This window comes from Gymnoscopelus microlampas, assembly GCF_963454915.1.
Source record: "Gymnoscopelus microlampas genome assembly, chromosome: 9".
Lineage (NCBI taxonomy): Eukaryota > Metazoa > Chordata > Actinopteri > Myctophiformes > Myctophidae > Gymnoscopelus > Gymnoscopelus microlampas.
In genome coordinates this window covers 219,703-241,646 of record NC_139946.1, presented here as the reverse complement: position 1 = coordinate 241,646, position 21,944 = coordinate 219,703, and the positions used below count along the sequence as shown (strand labels likewise).

At 41.8% G+C, this 21,944-nt stretch overlaps 1 protein-coding gene across 1 annotated transcript in view; it reads left to right on the top strand.

Annotated features, from left to right (window-relative positions):
* Nucleotides 1-21,080, top strand: part of LOC311051253 (receptor-type tyrosine-protein phosphatase F-like) — a 254,763-nt gene extending 233,683 nt beyond the window's left edge. The window contains exons 30-36 of the mRNA XM_084065737.1: nucleotides 2,177-2,462; nucleotides 6,050-6,228; nucleotides 12,385-12,511; nucleotides 13,406-13,531; nucleotides 15,407-15,561; nucleotides 18,872-19,007; nucleotides 20,875-21,080. Coding sequence (XP_083921863.1) covers nucleotides 2,177-2,462; nucleotides 6,050-6,228; nucleotides 12,385-12,511; nucleotides 13,406-13,531; nucleotides 15,407-15,561; nucleotides 18,872-19,007; nucleotides 20,875-20,943 — 1,078 coding nt within the window. The 3' untranslated portion in view covers nucleotides 20,944-21,080. The remainder of the gene's footprint in view (nucleotides 1-2,176; nucleotides 2,463-6,049; nucleotides 6,229-12,384; nucleotides 12,512-13,405; nucleotides 13,532-15,406; nucleotides 15,562-18,871; nucleotides 19,008-20,874) is intronic.
* The last annotated feature ends 864 nt before the right edge of the window (nucleotides 21,081-21,944 follow it).

The following is a 21,944-nucleotide window of genomic DNA, read 5'->3' as shown; positions in this document are numbered from 1 at the left end:
AAGATGATATAAAGAGATTGTGAACAGCCACATAGTGGATCATACTTCATTCCTTTCTTTTTTTAAAGAGGCGGTGCCATGGTTTTGCACTTTTTCTGTTTTTCATGTCTCTATGAGGTTGATAGAACTTCATTAAGCCCCCTGGTGGTGTTTTTATGGTGTTTTATGTCTTCTCTGACTATTTTGAGTTTCTACCTGGAGGCTGAAACCTTGAGGGTCAAACGTGCCAATAGAAAAACAGCCCTTTAGTGACATAGCAAAAATATACCCTCCCCCTCATTATCATAACACAACAGGTGTGGGCATGAGGAGGAGGAGGGACTAGGACAGGTGGGTGGTGCTAAGGTGCTGGAGGAGGTGCTAAGGTGAGAACCAGGTATACTTAATGAACTGGAGGCGTGTCCACATAAAAACATAATTTTAACAATTTCTGTATACTTTTTTGAAAAAAATCTTCCTCCTAGTATAACCATAATACCTGATGATTATGTTTTGGGGGGGGGGGAATCAAGGGGGCTTAATGAAGTTCAATCAACCTCATAGACACATGAAAAACAGAAAAAGTGCAAAACCATGGCACCACCCCTTTAACTATTTTTGAAATTGTCAATACTGTTGCAGTATTACATCACAATACGAATGAACAATACTCAAACTCAAAAAGGTCAACCAAATGATCTTCCATCTTTTAAATAATAATAATATTAAATAATTAAGTAATTGTGTAACTCAAAGTAAAGAATGTAAGGATGAGGTTGGGATTTGGGTGGGGTGCGGATCTAAAATGTTTGCCTTTGGCAATCATAGGAAAACTAGCTATACCTTAATCTTTTTTTCTTTTTAGATCAGTATTTGCATATTGCACGTTGACCATCTTTTCCTATGTATTTTTTTCTTTCTGTAAGCTTAAGTTATGAGTGATTTCTTCCATACTATATAAATCCGATCATACTTCATTCTAAACATTATTATTTACACAGTACATTGCAAGTTACAAGTTATAATATTATAACATATAATATAATTATAAATATAATGGTAACTAAGTATAATTAAAGGTCAACGTGGAAAGGTGAATATATAGGAAGCATTTGACTTGTGGCAAATGCGTACACATACAGTATACACTATACATAAACAAGGTGCAGTCAGCCAGGTTGGATACAGAACATTGATTCATCTGTGATTTGCATAATAATACCATCTCATCTCAAGAGTCTGCATTTTGATGAGGTTTACCAGTCTCAATGCGATTAGTTTGAAAAGCATGTGGATATTATGAAATGCATGATAAGGTCAGGTATTAACTCTGCTTTACAGCGTTATCAACTTGATCTTTTCATCCCCTCTCTTATGATTAATACGTCATCTTTCAAATGTTCTCTTCTACCATGAATGCCACAGCACGGACGTAAGGATCCATGAGAGGCCAGTTGTTTGTACAGTTGAAGTTGTTTCAGACGCTCAGGGTTAGCCGCAATCTGGAACTTAGTGTATTTTAATGAACTAGAGTTTGGGCTGCTATGCAGCCTCTCTCATTGCACCGCCGATCGGACCAATATGCCCACATATGGAGATCTCTGTATCTGTCAGTCCTTGTCCTTTGAATGCCCATATATGGAGATTGCTGATGTCATCAGTATATGCCCATATATGGGCATGCCCCATTTTTGCCCATGTATGGAGCTGACTGATTTGTTTGCGCCTAATGCCATGACGACACATTGAGGTTAGATGATTTTTATGCTATAATATTCTTTATTTATTTATGCTATATTAACTAATCTAAAAATGAAGCTTACAATTTGCCAAATATTCAGCCGCTTAAATCTTTTAAAAAGTGTAAATCGACTATTTTCGACTTTAGGATAATGGTTAACAATATGCCCAAAAATAGTAAAAAACGCCATAATTCATAAAAATTGCAGTCATAAAATGTTGATGTCGTCACAAGTATAGAAATGCAAACCTCTGTGTGTGTGTGTGTGTGTGTGTGTGTGTGTGTGTGTGTGTGTGTGCGTCCGTGTGTGCTTGTGTGCATGCTTGTGTGCATGCTTGCGTGCGTGCGTGCGTGCGTGCGTGCGTGCGTGCGTGCGCGTGTGCGCGTGTGCGCGTGTGCGCGTGTGTGTGTGTGTGTGTGTGTGTGTGTGTGTGTGTGTGTGTGTGTGTGTAACAGTGCGGGCGTGGGCCGCACCGGGTGCCTCATAGTCATCGAGGCCATGCTGGAGCGCATGAGGCACGAGAAGTCGGTGGACGTCTACGGCCACGTGACGTGCATGCGCGCCCAGAGGAACTACATGGTGCAGACCGAGGAGCAGTACGCGTTCGTGCACGAGGCGCTGCTGGAGGCCGCAACGTGCGGACACACGGAGGTGTCCGCACGAAGCCTCTACGCACACATCCAGAAGCTCGGCGTGGTGCCCGCCGGCGAGAGCGTCTCCGCCATGGAACTGGAATTCAAGGTAATAGGCTCTATTCACAGCAGCCAAATTATGAAGATATTCACAGCTGTCCCATTCTGGTCAAACAGAGTCAGGGTGCTGATATTGTGCATGTTGGCCCACTGGAAACACTCTGTTACACCAGTGGGTCTACAGTTGGGGTCCAGGGACCCTCATGGGCTTCCAAATGGCCCCTTACAGGTGTGTAACTCTGAAAACCAAATGGACCCTTACCGGTCCATTTGGTTCCATTTGTACACGCTCAGAATTATGGGGGTCGTGGAAACCACTGTGCTACACTACATGGAACAGAGCCTTCATTAGTATCATTGGTAACACCTGGGAAGGAAGTGATAATATGGCTGCTGTGCATAGAGCCTATAAACGTCCCCAAGGCAGCATGGGGGATGGTGGTGGGCAATGTACTCAGCCCGGGGGGTCTGTTATAGAACTACCAATCAATCGGTATAGAACAGTGGTTCTCAACCAGTCGTCCGGGGACCACCAGTGGTCCCTGTGGAGGTATACCAGGGGTCCCCCAGCTAAATGAGTTAACATAGCGTCACAATCGTTTTAACCGCGTAGCTTTGGCTGTTCAAAAATAGCAGATATACAAGCTCATAGCGCGGCACCGAGTGCCACGCTATGAGCTTGTAGATCTGCTATTTATTTTTTTCCCCTAAATTTTATCCCACGATTTTTCACCCAGTGCCAATTGTCTAAGTAATCCTGGGCACTACACTCCCTCTGCCAGCCGAGGGAGAGCCTAGAGCCGAGCTCCTGCCTCCTTCAATTCATGAGAGCTAGCAAGCCGCTTCTTATCACCTGACATGGGGGAGGTTCCCTGGTTAGACGTAGCGCGTGGAAGGAACACGTTATTCCAATCAGTTCCTTTCCCCTCCATCAGGCGCCCCGGCTGACCAGGGGGAGGCAGTATAGAGACCAAGATTACTGCATGTTTTTGTGAGAGTACCTACCCTAGGGGACACGGGGAGAACATGCAAACTCCACACAGAAAGGCCCTTTCGCCAACCCCACCTAGGGTTGCTATTTTTGAAAAATCTTGAAAATGTGTGAATTTTATATTTTTGAATATATATATATTTTTTCAACCGAAAATGTTTAACTCAAATCTTTGCTTCTGGGGGTCCCTGGCATAAAACATTTTCAGATGGGGGTCTGTGGCCAAATGTATATCAATTTAGGGGACCTTGGCATGAAACAGGTTGAAAACCACCATAGAACAACTAACGAGACGGCATCTGTGTCACAGTAGTTGCTACATGGCGACACAACTGGCACATTGTGAGCTTGTAGATCGGCTATTTCCAAATGGCCTTGTACTTGAGTACATGTACTTAGTCACTTTACACCACTGCTCCAAACCTAAATCATGTCACTCCCCTCTTGTTTCCAGCAAAGCGGGCCGGCCGTAAATCCTCACGGAGGATAATAGGCTCTATGCACAGCAGCCATTTCAGAGAAAAATTGGGCCTCTTCTGACTTCCTTCACAGGTGTTACCAATGATACTAATGAAGGCTCTGTTCCATTCTGGTCAAACAGAGTCAGAGTTGCTGATATTGTGCATTTTAAAAGGTGTGTAACTCTGAGAGTGTACAAATGGAACCAAATGGACCCATTACGGGTCCATTTGGTTCCATTTGTACACTCTCAGAGTTATGGGGGTCCTTGAAATTAAAAGTTTGAGAACCATCGTAAAAGCCTTCATTAGTATCATTGGCAAAACCTGTGAAGGAAGTAAGAAGAGGCCCAATTTCTCTCCAAAATGGCTGCTGTGCATAGATTAGGTTTTGACGCTCACTGTCCGCCCGCGCCCCCGCCGCCGCAATAAAATGTATTCTGCTAGCATTACTGAAACGGACACTTTGCTTTTGCCTATGTGGAAGAATCACATTACGTAGTTGTCAGCAAAGGCTGCGGAGGAGGATACTAATACATAATAAACAAAATAATCATTTTGGAGGCAGCTTTGAAAGGTGTTGACGTGTGGTGTAGTCACAGTCTGGTGCTGTAGATTTCACTGACATGCGATATCGTGGTACTCTATTGTTGTAGTTTAAGTGTGAGAACAAAGGGGTGCTTCTGCAATGCCAATAGTTTGGTGTGAGGTTAGGGTTAGGCTTAGTAATAATCCCGGACAAGACCCCCTTTTGTAACAAAGTGACTTTGTGCCGCACTATGAGCTTGTGCATCTGCTATTTCTCAAAAAAAATTAAATAGATTTTAACTCAAATCTTTGCTTCTGGCGGTCCCTTTAACAAAACATTATGAGATGGGAGTCTGTGGCCAAATATATATACTTTTGGGGGTCCTTGCCATGAAAAAGTTTGAGCACCACACATAGCAACTTTAGGATTTAGAAGACATTTGAAGAATTGGCCTCAGGTCTTAATGGAGGTAGATTGAGATGATGATTGAGAATCATTCACACCTTCAGAGGTAACCACTTGAACCCCAATATCCCTAATAAGTATTATTGGAGCAAACATTTGCTGAAAACCTTTTCGGTTCAGATATTTTATTGTAGAGCCTTTGGGAATCAACTAAGGTAGATCATCCAGTCAGCTAAGTACAGTATATAGGGGGTTTAAGTGGTGAAGACTGTAGCATACATCTTGCTGAAACAAAGTGTGTTGAGATAACGAGAACAAAGTAAAATAATTGTAAACAAACTTATTGCCTTGCCACAATTCCTTTTGTGAAGATTTTCTAACTAGCCGAACATCACGGCAGAGGAACCGATGAGGACATTGTGTGTGATTGGTGATAAATTCAAAATGCGGTCGTGATTTTCATTGTTTTATTTCCTCAGAAACTGGCCAACACTAAAGCACATATACCTCAAGATTCATCAGTGATTTGTATCAGTGATCTCCACAAGTCCCTCGCTAACATTTTAGTTTGGTTCTTATTTGTTGCCGAAATTGTTAGCATATTTAGTCATAGTTTTAGTCATCATAGCTTAGTTTTAATTTAGTTTTAACCCATTAAGACCTGGAACGCATCAGTGTCACGTTAGATTTCTTTGGCTATTCAAAAATAGCAGATATACAAGCTCATAGCGCGGCACCGAGTGCCGCGCTATGAGCTTGTAGATCTGCTATTTTTGTAAAATCTTGAAAACATTTTTTTTTTTTTTTTTCCAAAAACTGTTATGATTTATATATTTTTTAAGAATCGCCTCAGGTCTTAGCCTCCACGAGGACGCGGATGTAAACAAAGGGTCTGTGCGGGATGGTCGAGGGTCCCGTCTTAACGACTGGAACAATAATATTTCTAATGCGATCCGCCATTGCAGAGTGATCGTGCGTCGAAAATGGCTCGTTTTCACCACGGTTAAAAGATATGGAGATAGGGACCTTTTTCTCAAGATCCTATCATTGGAGTGGACGGGAGGTACGTTTTTTGGACTGGATTCACATCTGTCCATTCCATTTTACAGGCTCATCATTCCTAAGTTGCGTTAGAGCGCCCCATGTGGGAAAAAAAAAATATATATATTTGAACACACGTACATCTACGGTTATGGCACTCAATCTGTTAAACGGTAGTCGACAAAACATTTTTCTTTGTTTTGTTTCTTCAGAAACTGGCCAATACTAAAGCACATACCTCAAGATTCATCAGTGCCAACCTGCCGTGCAACAAGTTCAAGAACCGCCTGGTCAACATCATGCCTTTCGAGTCCAGTCGCGTCTCCCTGCAGCCAATCAGAGGCGTCGAGGGCTCCGACTACATCAACGCCAGTTTCATTGACGGATACAGGTGAGAATTCTGAGAAAATGCAGAGTTAGAAAAGTGTGCTTCTCTGATCGCAGATCTGCACCAGACCCGGTTGCCTACCCTGTCAGCAGTGGTGGAAAATGTGAGTCATTCCACGAATTCGGTACACTTTGCAGTCCCCTCTGACCTTTTTAAGTGTATTGTATCCATCGGGTCACCAAAATCAAATTTTAAAAGCTTTTTAGAATCAATTGACATGTTCCCTTTACTATTGTGTAAAATATTATATATTTTATCTTTATATCTGAAATTATCTGCCTTTTCTACAGTAGACACCGCCTAAATTTGCCCATTTTTCATGTCCCCAATGGCCGATAGAGAGATTGGCCTTCAGATATGACTACTAAAAGTGTAGAATAATCCATAACTTATATTATTCACATAAAACCAGCAATGTACTCTATTGCTAGTCATGTTTCGTTTTTTAATAAATAGTTGATTTATTATTAAAATCACGTTATATAGCTCTGTCCCACAGTCACACTCAACCCCGTTACACAAGTCATTCTCCTCTCTGTAAAAAGTATAAACTGACCCTTTAGTGGCATCAACAACATGTGATGGCATTCTACAAGTCTTCTGAGCAAGATGCTGCAGAAAGAGGAACATTTCAAACTTCTTATACAGCTATTTAGGGTCATTTATACTTTCAAAGCGTGGTCGTAAAGCATAACAACTCAACCCCGTTACATGAAATAAAGATAGAAAACTATTATTATTTTAAATTGTCTTTGTCATTTCAGCACTATATGTGATTGACTAATGTCATGCATGCCATGTGGTCTCCTCTTAATCATCACAGGTAGAGTTATGGCCATCTTGAGTAAAAAATCTCAACCCCGTTCCACTCAACCCCGTTATGAATTTCAACCCTGTTACATACATTATTCCATATAAAAATATTAATTTAATGCCTGAGATGGGAAAATATGTTTTTCTGCATGTTAAATATGTCCTTAATGGTGTGGGCTATTCAAAAAAGTAATTTGTTTCCATCGATTTTTCACCAAAAAAAAGTGCAAAGTGTACCGAATTCGTGGAATGACTCATGTACTGATTTTTTTTACTTAAGTAAAAGTATCAATACCACAATGTAGAAGTACTCTGTTACTAAGTAGAAGGCCTGTGTTCAAAATGTTACTTGAGTAAAAGTACAAAAGTATTGTCTCAAAATATACTTAAAGTACTAAAGTAAAAGTACTAAAATATTTGAAAATAGACCGATCTACAAGCTCACAACGTGTCGCATCGCGACGCGTTGTCAGCCTGTAGATCGGCTATTTTCAAATAGCCTATGTATGCTATATAGGGCTAAAGTGGTTAATGTGTGTTTTATAATACAATAATTTGTATCTATTAAGTAACTAGTGACTAAAGTTTTCAAATAATTGTAGTGGAGTAAAAGTACAATATTTGGATCCGGGATGTAGTGGAGTAGAAGTAGAAGTATTGGAAATTGGAAATACTCAAGTAAAGTACAAATACCTCAAAATTGTACTTAAGTACAGTACTTAAGTAAATGTACTTAGCTACTTTCCACCACTGCTGTCAGGACATGAGGAAGCTGTCAGGGGGAATACAGATAACACATTGTGTTTGTGCCCCCCCCCCCTATGGGCAGAAGTGAAAGCGATTAGATGGTCTCAACATGCAATTCCAATGTGGGGAATTGACTGAATGTTGCGTTCATTATACACATGAATCTAACAGGTATGGAGCACATGTACCTAAGTTGGTGTGGGTTTCTGTAACAAACAGTGACATTTGTAGCATGTGGGGCGCCCCCTATGGGTGGAAGAGAAATCACTATTGGTTCTGCATTCCTCAATGTGTGATTACAATTTGGGGCAGATAAGATGAAGTCCAGTCGTGGCCAGTCGGAATGTAATATGTAAAATATGAATCATACATCTTGATCACATGACTCCAGAGATAATGTGTACCGATTTACGTGAGTTTTGGGCAAAACCTGTAGTTGCAAAAGGTGTGTTTAGAAGAAATGGCAGAGCATTTTCTCTGGCGGAAATGATCGTGGTCTATATGGGAAGTTGCATCATGATTCAAGGAATCCAGGGGAAAAAAATCGAAGGCCTGTTACCGCCAATGAGAACGATAAAAAAAAAATGGGGTGGATGCTCTTCCTTGGCCTAGGCTACTGGGAGTGTATAAGGTTTAACACTGATCGATTCAGTGGAGCCCAAGATTAGTTGCTCATATACAGACAGACAGACAGACAGACAGACAGACAGACATGGGCAAATATAATACATTGGATTCTAATAACAGCGCGGTCTCCCCGTCCAATCCTTAAGTTATAGATTGTAAGTTACTACAGTGTGTGTGCAGTTTGTGAATGAAACCGCTCAATTCACAATGCAGTGGTGAAGCTGCACTATACAGACCTGTGTTCACATCTTGTTGTGATGGCTCTCTATGCCTCCTTAAGCCAAATGGACGTTTCAATCTTTATGATTTGTCACCATATATCTCTATATGTGTTTGTTTGTTTATTTGTTTGTTTATTTATGTATGTATTTATTAATGTATGTATTTTTTCTTCATAAATTAATCAACCAATATTTTGTCATCTCCAAAAACCTCTACATTAAACAGGATTGTGAAGTGTCAGACCATTCTGCGTACAAAATATATTTGGCACTGCAAGTATCCTGATGACAATACTTTTGTATGTTTACTCAAATAACATTTTGAATGCAGTATTACTTGTAATAGAGTTTCTCGTATTGCTGCTTTGACTTCAGTACAAAATATGAGTTCTTCTTCCACCACTGGGCGAAAGGAATGTGATTATATATATTTCTAAATATATGTATAATTGTTTAAGTAGAATGTGGGTGGCTGGCTTTGCAGGTGTAACGAGCATGGAGTCAGGTAGTAGTGTTGGCTGTGTGCTGAGTTTAGCTGCTCTACTACCTGTGTCATGTCAGCTGTCTGAACAAATTGGTCTTATTGTCAGAGCTGTGTTCTCACCATGCTGCTGTAACAACACCCTGCTAGCCTCTTCCTTCCTGATGGCTGACCAGAGAGAGACATGAAGTATATGGAGTGAAATAACAGTGTGTGTGTTTTTTGTGAGAAGGCATGTTCCTCTCAATAAAACATTGTAGCTGTTACACTTTTGAACCCTTCACCTCCGCTCCACCTTCCATTTCTGAAGATTGTGTGCACAATCCAGTGCACCGTTCTCCCTCTGCCACCTAGGCACTCATGTTCACCTCATTATTCTCTTCCCCGGTGAGCTGATCTTTTGAAAATAGCATATCTACAAGCTCACAATGTGTCGCATTGCGTCGCATTGTGAGCTTGTAGATCATCTTTTGTTTGAAATGGGCAACATTTATATAGGAATGACATGGTTACTGTATGTTTTGTAATAATAATCAAATGCAAAGTAACTAGTAACTAAAGTTTTCAAATAATTGTAGTGGAGTAAAAGTACAATAGTTGCCTCTGAGATATAGTGGAGTAGAAGTAAAAATACTGAAAATTGGAAATACTTCAGTAAAGTAAAAATACCAAAGAATTGTACTTAAGTACAGTACTTGAGTAAATGTACTTAGTTACTTTACACCACTGCAAAAAAACACACACTGTTATTTCACTCCCTACTTCATGTCTCTCTGTGGTCAGCCATCAGGAAGGGAGAGGCTATAGCTGGCAGTGTGCTGATACATCTGTGTAGTGAGAAAACAGCTCTGACAATACGACCAATTTGTTCTAACAGTAGACATGACACAGGCATAGCAGAGCAGCTAAACTCTGCACTGTCAGCACTCAGCACACACAGCCAACACTATACTACCTGACTGCTTGCTCATTACACCTGCAAAACCAGCCACCCATACATTCATATTTAGGCTACACTGTCTGGTACTGTAGATACCTTGTCAGCAGCGGTGGAAAAAGTACTCACATTATTTTACTTAAGTTAAAGTAGCAATACTTAAATCTAGGCTATTTTCAAATATTTTAGTACTTTTACTTTTGGTACTTTAAGCACATTTTTATACCAATACTTTTGTACTTTTACTCAAGTAAAATTTTAATTACGGACTTTTACTTGCAAGAGAGTACTTCTACATTGCAGTATTGATACTTTTACTTAAGTAAAACATTTGATTACTTTTTCCACCACTGGTTTTTCATGAGAATCCTCTCGGCATCCTCTCAAGGAAACACCTCTCAAAGGACATTTATGTCTTCTGCACACTGTCAGTAGGCCACAGACATACCTCAACTCATTTTCTTTTTTTCACATATTATACGTTTTCAAATAAATAAATAAATAAATAAAACAGTCTTGCTTATGGTTATGTCTGAGTCAGAGACAGGTTCTGAACTGCCCACAGCACACAGATGCAGAGTGAATAAATGGTGCCATCTTGTAATGAGCATCACTGAGGACCAATTATATGAGGAGGGTTGAAAATGTGTGAAGTGCCCCCCGCATCATAATCACAATATGTTGATAGTTTGTAGATCTGTAGTTTTTTTTTTGCATGTGACAACCTTCTACTATGGCACTTGACTGGGCTTCTCTATGCAGCTAGTCATAGACACACACGTTTATCATGACTGATATATGTGTGTGTGTGTGTGTGTGTGTGTGTGTGTGTGTGTGTGTGTGTGTGTGTGTGTGTGTGTGTGTGTGTGTGTGTGTGTGTGTGTGTGTGTGTGTGTGTGTGTGTGTGTGTGTGTGTGTGTGTGTCTCTCTCTCTCTCTCTCTCTCTCTCTCTCTCTCTCTCTCTCTCTCTCTCTCTCTCTCTCTCTCTCTCTCTCTCTCTCTCTCTCTCTCATATATAGTATTAACAGTGTTATTTTTTGTTTTTTTGTGTTCTAATAAACTTTCCTATTTGTTTAAATTATCCTTTTTAATGTCCCATATCTGTCATCTCGATATACTGCCCACAATGTACTATATTAGAGGAAGACCAAAGAGGAGAAGGCAGCCCAGGTGCTCATCCAGGCTCTTGTCATCTCCCGCCTGGACTACTGCAACTCCCTCCTGGCTGGTGCTCCGGCATCTGCCATCAGACCTCTGGAGCTTGTTCAGAAAGCTGCGGCTCGTCTGGTGTTCAACCGCCCCAAGTTCTCCCACACAACTATCCTTCTCCGTTCTCTACACTGGCTCCCCGTACATCCAGTTTAAAACCCTGGTGCTAGCCTATAGGGCAGTGAAAGGAACATGTTATGTCCGTCCGTATGTTTGAACACGGCAAGGTAGCAACACATGCGCCACTTCAACACACACACACACACACACACACACACACACACACACACACACACACACACACACACACACACACACACACACACACACACACACACACACACACAAGCCAATACTGCACACATGCGCACACACGAACACACGCACACACACACACACACACACACACACACACTTGCCGTCCGTATGAGCACGGCGTATGAGCACGGGATGAGCACGGCAAAGAAGCAACACATACAAACACACGCACACACACACACACACACACACACACACACACGGACTTGGAGATTGCCTATGCCATCTCTCCTCTCATTGGCCACACGTGCGGGGTCCAGGGACCCCCAGCGTATGTTATGTCCGTCCGTCCGTATGAGCACGGGATGAGCACGGGATTTTAAACAGCTATAACTCCAGTTTGCAGCATGCCACCAAGTCCAAATTTGGTATGTGGACTTAGACCACCAATAGGGACGAGCATTAATTGCTGAAGCCCCGCCCCCTCTGTCTTCCCATTGGCTGACCTTTAAACAGCCATAACTCAAGTTCGCAGCATGCTACGGAGTACACATTTTGTACATGGACTAATTTGTACATGGACTAAAACCACCAATAGGGACGAACTGTAATTACTTAAGCCCCGCCCCCTCTGTCTGCCCATTGGCTGGGCTTTAAACAGCCATTATTCCAGTTTGCAGCATGCTACCCAGTACAAATTTTGTAAGTGGACTCAGACCACCAATAGGGACGAACTGAAATGAGCTACGCCCCGCCCCAAAGGCACCGCTTCCTTCACACAGGGTGTGATTTTTTATTTGGCGATGGGTTCCCAGATTGTGTTGAAAGTGATTCATAAAGCGTGGTTGTTTTCATTGGTTTCCCAGGCAACAGAAAGCATACATGGCGAGCCAGGGTCCGTTAGCGGAGACTACCGAGGATTTCTGGAGAATGCTATGGGAGCACAACTCTACCATCGTGGTGATGCTAACCAAACTACGAGAGATGGGCCGGGTTAGTGAAACACACACACACACACACACACACACACACACACACACACACACACACACACACACACACACACACACACACACACACACACACACACACACACACACACACACACACACACAGTGGTGGAAAGTAACTAAGTACATTCACTTAAGTACTGTACTTAAGTACAATTTTGAGGTATTTGTACTTTACTTAAGTATTTTACATTTTCTGTACTTTTTCTCTACTCCACTACATCTCAGAGGCAAATATTGTACTTTTACTTCACTACAATTATTTGAAAACTTCACTTACTAGTTACTTTGTAGATTTAGATTATTATTACAAAACATACATTAACCACACACACACACACACACACACACACACACACACACACACACACACACACACACACACACACACACACACACACAGGTTTATGTTGCTATACTTGTGAGGACATCAGCAGTTTAGGGCGTTGATCTCATCAATGCCACTTTTTGAGTGGTGCCAACCACTCCTATATCTGACTTTGTCTGTGTGTCCGTCCGTATGTCCAAAAATCACACCTGTGTGAAGGTAGCGGCGCCTTTGATACATTTTGTCATCAATAAGTGTTTATTATAATGTGTTTATAGCCACGTGTCACGTGAAGCTTGACCAATCACTTTGTTGACGTGTCTGACCAATCAGAACGTTGACGCAAAAGCCAGGACAACATCAATACGGGGCTCATCAAAGGCACCACTCTCTTCACACAGGGTGTGATTTTTTTTTAATTTGGGGGATTTTAACAATAAGCCTAAAGCCGAAAAATTGCAGATCTACAAGCAATGGTGCTTGGTTGAGGTTGAGAACCTGTCATATGTAATATTATGATTGATTTTTTTTTTTTTTTGCATTTTACAGGAGAAGTGTCACCAGTACTGGCCCGCGGAGCGCTCGGCGCGCTACCAGTACTTTGTGGTGGATCCCATGGCTGAATACAACATGCCTCAGTACATCCTGCGAGAGTTTAAGGTCACAGACGCCAGGGTATGTTTTATTGTTTTATTATTTTACCACACTGCTAAATCCTCATTTTCCCTATGGGTGCTTGGCTTTCTCCGTGGGTGCTCGGGTTCCAAAGCACCCACGGAATTGGCACCTGTGGTTATATTTGCACACTCTCAGAGTGTGTAAATATAACCAGATATTTCATGATGTTAAATGGGGCGTGGCACAATGTAGAATAGGCTCATGTGGTCATTTGATTACAAACAAATAGATACCTTTATTGATTCCTCTGGGAACAGGTGGGGGTCCATCATCTGATAAAACTGTACGCAGTGGTGTAAAGTAACTAAGTACATTTACTTAAGTACTGTACTTAAGTAAAAGTTTGAGTTTTTTGTACTTTACTGGAGTATTTCCAATTTTCAATACTTTTACTTCTGCTCCACTACATCTCAGAGGCAAATATTGTACTTTTACTCCACTACAATTATTTGAAAACTTTCGTTACTAGTTACTTTGCAGAAATTAATTATTATATTTATAACCACTCTAGGCCTATTTTTTGTTAAGGATGACGTAACGGTCATCCTCCTGGCCTATATCTATCTGTAGGCTTCCGTTTTCAGCTGTTCGATTATAACGTTTTCCTAATACCTCTTAAGTCGATTAAGCTATCTATCTTATAACCTTTAATTATTCCTTCAAATAACTTAGGTTATAAGCTTTCTAGCCCTTACTCCAGTAAGTAAAGCCCATCCTTTACTGGACTCCCCCGTGGTTCTCGTAAATCTACGAATAACGAAGATCGGTCTGTTTCATCTTCCGATCCCCTTAACAGTATAATCGAACAAAGTTTGATATTAGCAGATTTAGCCGATGGATTCCATCAAATCTACTCTTATCACCTCCCCCCTCTTCAAAGTGAAAGAAGAGGATACCACCATGGCTGATACTGGCTCAGCCCCTACCTGCTCCCCTTCCTGTAATCAAGGACGAGCACCCTGGTTTTACGGAGACGAAGGACGAAGAAAAAACACCTTCTGATTTCCCTCACTCCCGCCCCCATGGGCTCTCAACCCATCCTTACATTTTCTGACAGAGAAGACATCGTCCAATAGGCTCTATGCACAGCAGCCATTTTGGAGAAAAATTGGGCCTCTTCTGACTTCCTTCACAGGTGTTACCAATGATACTAATGAAGGCTCTGTTCCATTCTGGTCAAACAGAGTCAGGGTTGCTGATATTGTGCATTTTAAAAGGTGTGTAACTCTGAGAGTGTACAAATGGAACCAAATGGACCCATTACGGGTCCATTTGGTTCCATTTGTACACTCTCAGAGTTATGGGGGTCCTTGAAATTAAAAGTTTGGGAACCATCGTAAAAGCCTTCATTAGTATCATTGGCAAAACCTGTGAAGGAAGTAAGAAGAGGCCCAATTTGTCTCCAAAATGGCTGCTGTGCATAGAGCCTATTGAGGACCTCCTGCCAGGACAGGATGGCCAAACAAGCCCTTCAGATGCGGCTTCTCACCGAGCAACTCGCCGCTTCTAAGGGCTGAGACCCAGGCGTTGACCCTTCAGTTCGCTGCCACCTCGAACCGCCTGAATCCCCCCCCCCCCGCTAATCTGCTGCTCCCCGATGGGACCCATGCCTTCGACCGTCACATCCCCCCCTTCCCCCCATTTCCCCCCTAACTACTACCCCTTTTGTACTTTTACTCAAGAAACATTTTGAACACAAGCCTTTTACTTGTAACAGAGTATTTTTACATTGTGGTATTGCTACTTTTACTTAAGTAAAATATCTGAGTACTTCGGGTCTTTACTTAGTCGCCAAACTACACTAAAATGTCAGTAGAACTTTACGAACGGCTCTGTGATTGAGGCCCATTATTTTCCCTTTGCGCTCCTCAGGATGGGCAGTCCAGAACGATCCGACAGTTCCAGTTCACTGACTGGCCTGAGCAGGGCGTTCCCAAGACGGGGGAGGGCTTCATCGACTTCATTGGACAAGTTCATAAAACAAAGGAACAGTTTGGCCAAGACGGACCCATCGCTGTGCACTGCAGGTAACCGTGCGTGTGTGTGTGTGTGTGTGTGTGTGTGTGTGTGTGTGTGTGTGTGTGTGTGTGTGTGTGTGTGTGTGTGTGTGTGTGTGTGTGTGTGTGTGTGTGTGTGTGTGTGTGTATGCGCATGCATGCAAGCACACACGTGTGTGTGTGTGTGTGTGTGTGTGTGTGTGTGTGTGTGCGTGTGCAGGTGTGTGATTTGATTTTTTGTGCACGTGTCAGGCAAGCGTCAGGTATTACTATCTACATAGGAACTCAACATCCTCACAAGGATAGTTAAAACCTGAAAAAGCTGATCTTATGGGGACATTTTTAGGTCCCCATGAGAGAGAGCTTTGTCATGGCATTGAAAGCTATGGTTACAATGCATAAAACATTCATGTTTGAGGTTAGGATTAGGCCTTTAATAGTTTTATGTTTAAAGGGATACACCATGAATTTTAACTTTTTCTTCTTTTTTGTGTGTTTTTGGTCTCCCCTACCTCTCTTCTATCCTCAAAAATACCCCAGTTTGAACACTCAGGCGTTCACAGTAAATCTGGGGTTTTCTGTAAATTGGTCTAAAAACAGGCCAAACTGATTTGGTCCCTGTGCCTACGTCACATCAGGGAACAATTCCTCCCGTTTTTCAATTCCAACCAAAAAAATATATATTTTTAAAAATATTTTATTTTTCTTATTATTATTATTTTTTTTCCCACACAGAACCAGGAGATAACATGCATACAAACTGGCTCAATAGCGCCCCGTGCCAAACAGGACAATGTGGTATTGCAGGTGAAAGTGCTTTATAAGCCAGAGAGAAGTTAGTTGGAATGAGTATATCTGAGGCTTGATTTAGGCTCAAACCTTTTGAAAAACGTTTGAGGGACATAAACAATATGATATTAAATATTATTATTATTGTCTCCGCCAGGCCGAAAGGCATGGCGGAGAGAGTATGTTTTACCCTCCGTCCGTCCTTCCGTCCGTGTGTGTGTGTGTGTGTGTGTGTGTGTGTGTGTGTGTGTGTCCTGTCTGTGTGTTACCAGCTAATCTCCGGCACCGTTGGCCCGGTCGCTGCGAAACTATGCACACCCACTCCCTGAATGCCAATTCAGAACCTCTGCCCCATATTTTTCACATGGGCCTGTTATAGCGCCACCAGGAGGCCGATTTGTGCAAAACCCATTTTTTACACCTACAGCTTTTAACCAAACGTCATGCAAATCGGTACACAGTATCTCTATAGTCATGTGATCAACCCGGATCTGTCCGATTTCCCATATTGCATCCTCATTGGCTAAGGTTGGCTTCCAAAGTTTGCAGGATTGGTCCGTTTTGAACAAATTGCCTCCAATCATGAACGCAGCTTGCCATTTCCATAAAATTGCACACGCACATTCCCTAGGCCGAGGAAGAAATGCCACTTGAACATTTTCAAATCAGCCTCATGGTGACGCTATAACTGGCCGATTTGCATTTTTAACCATAACTGCACCGATCTGCGTGAAACTTTGCACGCACACTCCCTAGAGGCAAAGGAAAAACATTGGACTGCATTTTTCACATCTGCTTTTTACAGCGCCACCAGGAGGCCGACTTATGTAAAATACATTTTTGGAGATTATTCCTTCAGATTCTGTCCAAAAAACACGCAAATTGGTACACTGCATCTCCATAGTCATGTGATTCTGATGGATCTGTCCAATATTTCATATTCCATCCTATTTGGCTTACAGTGGCTTCCAAAGTTTGCAGGATTGGTCAGTTTTAAACAAAATGCCTCAAAACATGAATGCAGTGTGCAATTTCCGTGAAAGTTTGCATGCAGATTCCCACTAGGCCGAGGAAGAAATGCCCCCCTTTTCAACATTCACATTGACCTTTATAGCGCCACCAGCAGGTCTAATTTAGCAAAACACATTTTTGGAACAAAATGCCTCAAATCATGAATGCAGTGTCCCATTGAAAGGCCTAAGAAGAAATGCCACCCTTTTCACATTGGCCTATTATAAGCCACCAGGAGGCCACAATAACCTACCTGACCTGGCGGAGACCTGTGCTCCGAGGAGCACTTTTTCTAGTTTTTTTAAATTCATGGTGTAGTCCCTTTAAGGATTACAGGCAGGGTTTAGAGGCGGATATAATTAGGGTTTGGATTAGGATTACACAGTTAAAGGAGACACACCATGAATTTCACTTTTTTTTATTTTTTAGGTATTTTTTGGGCTCCCCAGTGTCTCTTGTACCCCAAAAAATATTTTTGTTTAACATTCAGTCATTCATTCTCATTTCAGAGATTTTCAGAATGGGCGTGTCTAAACAGGCCATCTCAGAATGGCAAGTTTGCTTACATCACCAAACTTTCTGCCCATGTATTTTGACAGACAGAATTGCTCAGAACCGCAGTACAGCACCCCTTAGGGTTAGGATTAAAGTGTTCCGGGTTCAAAATGGCTTAAATATCGCTTTCGATGTAACCATATGTTTCATCATCTGCCAAAATGTATAAGCACTTGTGTTTCAACTGCAATGTTCAAACTGTGCAATAATGATGTGCAATCAGATGTTACAGCTAATACACCAGATGTTGTTGTTGAGGACAGTAGAGAAGTGACCATTTTGGAAGTGGCATGTACCACACAGCCTGAGGCATTCCTTACCAAGGTTTTTAAGTACCAACGTCTTAAAGGGATAGTTCACCCCCAAAATGACTTTTTTTCTATTGATTAGTCACCCCATGGAGACTTGAATTCATGGATTTTTTCTCGCAATCCTAAACCAATAATTTGATGACCGGCAGCGGTTCCGGTAGGAGACACAAAGAGACTCCTTTGTGTCTCCTACTGGAACCACTGCCTACTGGTCCGCTGGTCATCAAATTATTGGCTTAGGAATGCGACAAAAAACTAAAAATATCCATGAATTCAAGTCTCCATGGGGTGACTAATCGATAGAACAAAAGTTACTCTTTGGGTGAACTATCCCTTTAAGGCTGCTATTATACAGCTTGGTTACACAAGTAAGCTGCTTGTGTTCATATTTGGAAGCCTCGGTAATGACCATAAATCAATTGTGAGAGGCCTGCAGATTGCAGGAATGCCCAAGCCAAGAGCTAAGGCATTGGCAAAATTCTGTTCAGTGTCTGTGATAATTGGCAGCCGCCATATAGGAGGCGATGCTTCCTGTACCCGTGATCTGTATCCTGAAGCACTTGTTGTTGAGTTTGACCAAGTTTGTGCATCTACTTATGTTTGTGTTCAAGAATTTCTTGTTAAATGTGAAAGATAACAAATAAAGATGTTAAATGTGTGTGTCATTCATCCAGTGCTGGTGTGGGGAGGACGGGCGTGTTCATCACATTGAGCATCGTGCTGGAGAGGATGCGGTATGAGGGAGTAGTGGATCTCTTCCAGACCGTCAAAACCCTGAGAACCCAGAGACCTGCCATGGTGCAGACGGAGGTACCGGCACCATCTCACTTCACATGGAATCAAGTAGTTATAGTCTAGTCACTGTTTAGACCAGAGTCTAGTCTAAATGAATCTCTCAAGAACATATTCAGAGCTGCGCTACTGAATCTCCCGGGAGCCCCGTTCAGAACGTGTCAACAGTGGCCAACAAGTGGACGTGCCTTAGATACAGGAAGCGGGCCGCGCTTTACCCAATCAAATGTACTGGGCGGGATTTACATCTGTGCGTTCGCTTCGCACTGGAAACAAACCCAAATTAATTTAACAATAGCGTCCTTGGAGCCGACAAAACCACGGACAGTTAATAACATTTTAACTTGTTCTTCCATTATAGAAACAAGTGGGCTTATAACCAAAATTATCCATGTTACGTGGGAGAAATGGTGTTAGTGGGAATGAAAACATAGGCGCAGCACCGGAAGTGGAGGGCTGAGGGCAGAGACCAAACGCCTGTTTCCAGTCATCGTCGGTCTATTAGGCTCTATGCACAGCAGCCATATTGGAAAGAAATTGGGCCTCTTCTTACTTCCTTCACAGCTGTTACCAATGATACTAATGAAGGCTCTGTTCCATTCTGGTCAGGGTGCTGATATCTGCATGTTGGCTAGTTATGGTTACCAAATGGCCCCATATGGTGGGTGTGTAACTCTGAGAGTGTACAAATGGAACCAAATGGACCCGTAAGTAGGCCTGTCAAAAAAAATCGATTCATGAATAAATCGCGATTCTTAATGCCACGATTTTAAAAATCGATTCAAAATATTAAAATCGATTTTTTGGAAAAAAATAAAATATATATATATATATTTTTTTTTTATAAGTTAGTACCTTTTTCACTGGCAATTTGTCTGAAATCAATGTCAGAAAGACTGCCTGACAGGATCTGGCTGCATTGAAGTGTATGATTCAACTTTTCATGGTTAAAATCGCAATAAATCGCAGAATCGAATATCAATTAATCGCAGAATCGCAATTTTAATCGAATCGGCACCCTAGAAAATCGCAATAAATCGCAGAATCGAATCGAATATCAATTAATCGCAGAATCGCAATTTTAATCGAATCGGCACCCTAGGAATCGATTTTGAATCGAATCCTGAGGTAAGTGAATCGTGACACCCCTACCCGTAAGGGTCCATTTGGTTCCATTTGTACACTCTCAGAGTTATGTGGGTCCTTGAAAACAAGACAACCACTCTGCCACACTAAATGGAACAGAGCCTTAATTAGTATCATTGGTAACACCTGTGAAGGAAGTAAGGAAGGGGGCCAATTAATTCCCAATATGGCTGCTGTGCATAGAGCCTATTCATAGTCAAATGCAAAGGAAATACAGTGGAGGGCGCTGTCTCTCCCTTTTCTTTGACAATGGGTTCCCGGATTGAGTATAAATAGTGACATGTTTGTTTCATGAGTCCGTCCATACAGAACACTAAGAGATTATGCAACACAATTTTTAAATGTTGAACAAAGTCGCAACTGAGGCAAATATTGTACTTTTACTCCACTACAATTATTTCAAAAGTGTAGTTGTTTTGCTGATATAAATGATTACATTATAAAACATACATTAACCAACTTTAGCCCTGTTTTATACCTAGGCTATTTGAAAATGCTGTTGTAGATGTCTTGTAGATCTGCTATTTTCAAACATTTGAGTACTTTTACTTTTGGTACTTTAAGTATATTTTGATGCCAATACTTTTATACCTTTGTACTCTTGTACTAAATTAACATTTTGAACACAGGCCTTTTTACTTGTAAAAGAGTATTTCTACATTGCAGTATTGATACTTTTACTTAAGTACAACATGTGCATACTTTTTCCACCACTGACATGGACCCTTAAACTTTTCAGGACCAGTACCAGCTATGCTACAGGGCAGCACTGGAGTACCTGGGAAGCTTTGACCACTATGCAACATAGCCAGTCCAAAGACCAGAGTCTCAACCATAATCCACCACGCCAAGTCCCAGGAGAAGCCAGGCCAAAGACCAGAGTCGCAGCCATAATCCACCACGCCAAGACCCAGAAGAGGCCAGGCCAAAGACCAGAGTCGCAGCCATAATAGGCTCTATGCACAGCAGCCATTTTGGAGAAAAATTGGGCCTCTTCTGACTTCCTTCACAGGTGTTACCAATGATACTAATTAAGGCTCTGTTCCATTTAGTGTGGCATAGTGGTTGTCTTATTTTCAAGGACCCCCATAACTCTGAGAGTGCACAAATGGAACCAAATTTGGTTCCATTTGTTACACACCCACCATAAGGGGCCATTTGGGAACCAAAATGGAGTGTTTCTAGTGAGCCAACATGCACAATATCAGCACCCTGACCAGAATGGAACAGAGCCTTCATTAATATTCATTGGTAACACCTGTGAAGGAAGTTAGAAGAGGCCCAATGTCTTTCCAATCCACCATGCGATTTCCCAAGGCTGATGGAGGGGGCTAGCTCTGTTCCGTAGCGTTTGCGAGTTCTCTCTAATGCTCTGCCATGGTTGTTTCCTCAGTGACCAGGTTTACAATGCGTACACACGGTCTACACTTTAGTAAAACAAAACAAAAAATACTTTATGCAACTCACTGAAACAAGGTTTTTGATAGCCTCTCAGAACCCATACCTTTTTGTGTAAATTCCACTTTTTTTGCCATAAAATAAAACAGATGGAGAAACTTTTATTAATTGAATACCGCCACCTACGTATCGAGTCAATGGCATTTCCCCAGAAGGAACCAGTAGGTTTAGGTTAACTACCTACAAACTTGTTTTATTTTTCATAATTTATTTCCGTTGAGTAAGTGTGTTTACACTTACTAGACACTCAGTCTAGGGGAAAGCCCCACCCTGTTTACCTTTAAAACTCAACTAAAACAATGTCCCAGACACGTGAACTGAACAGACACTCGATAAACTGTAATTATCAGT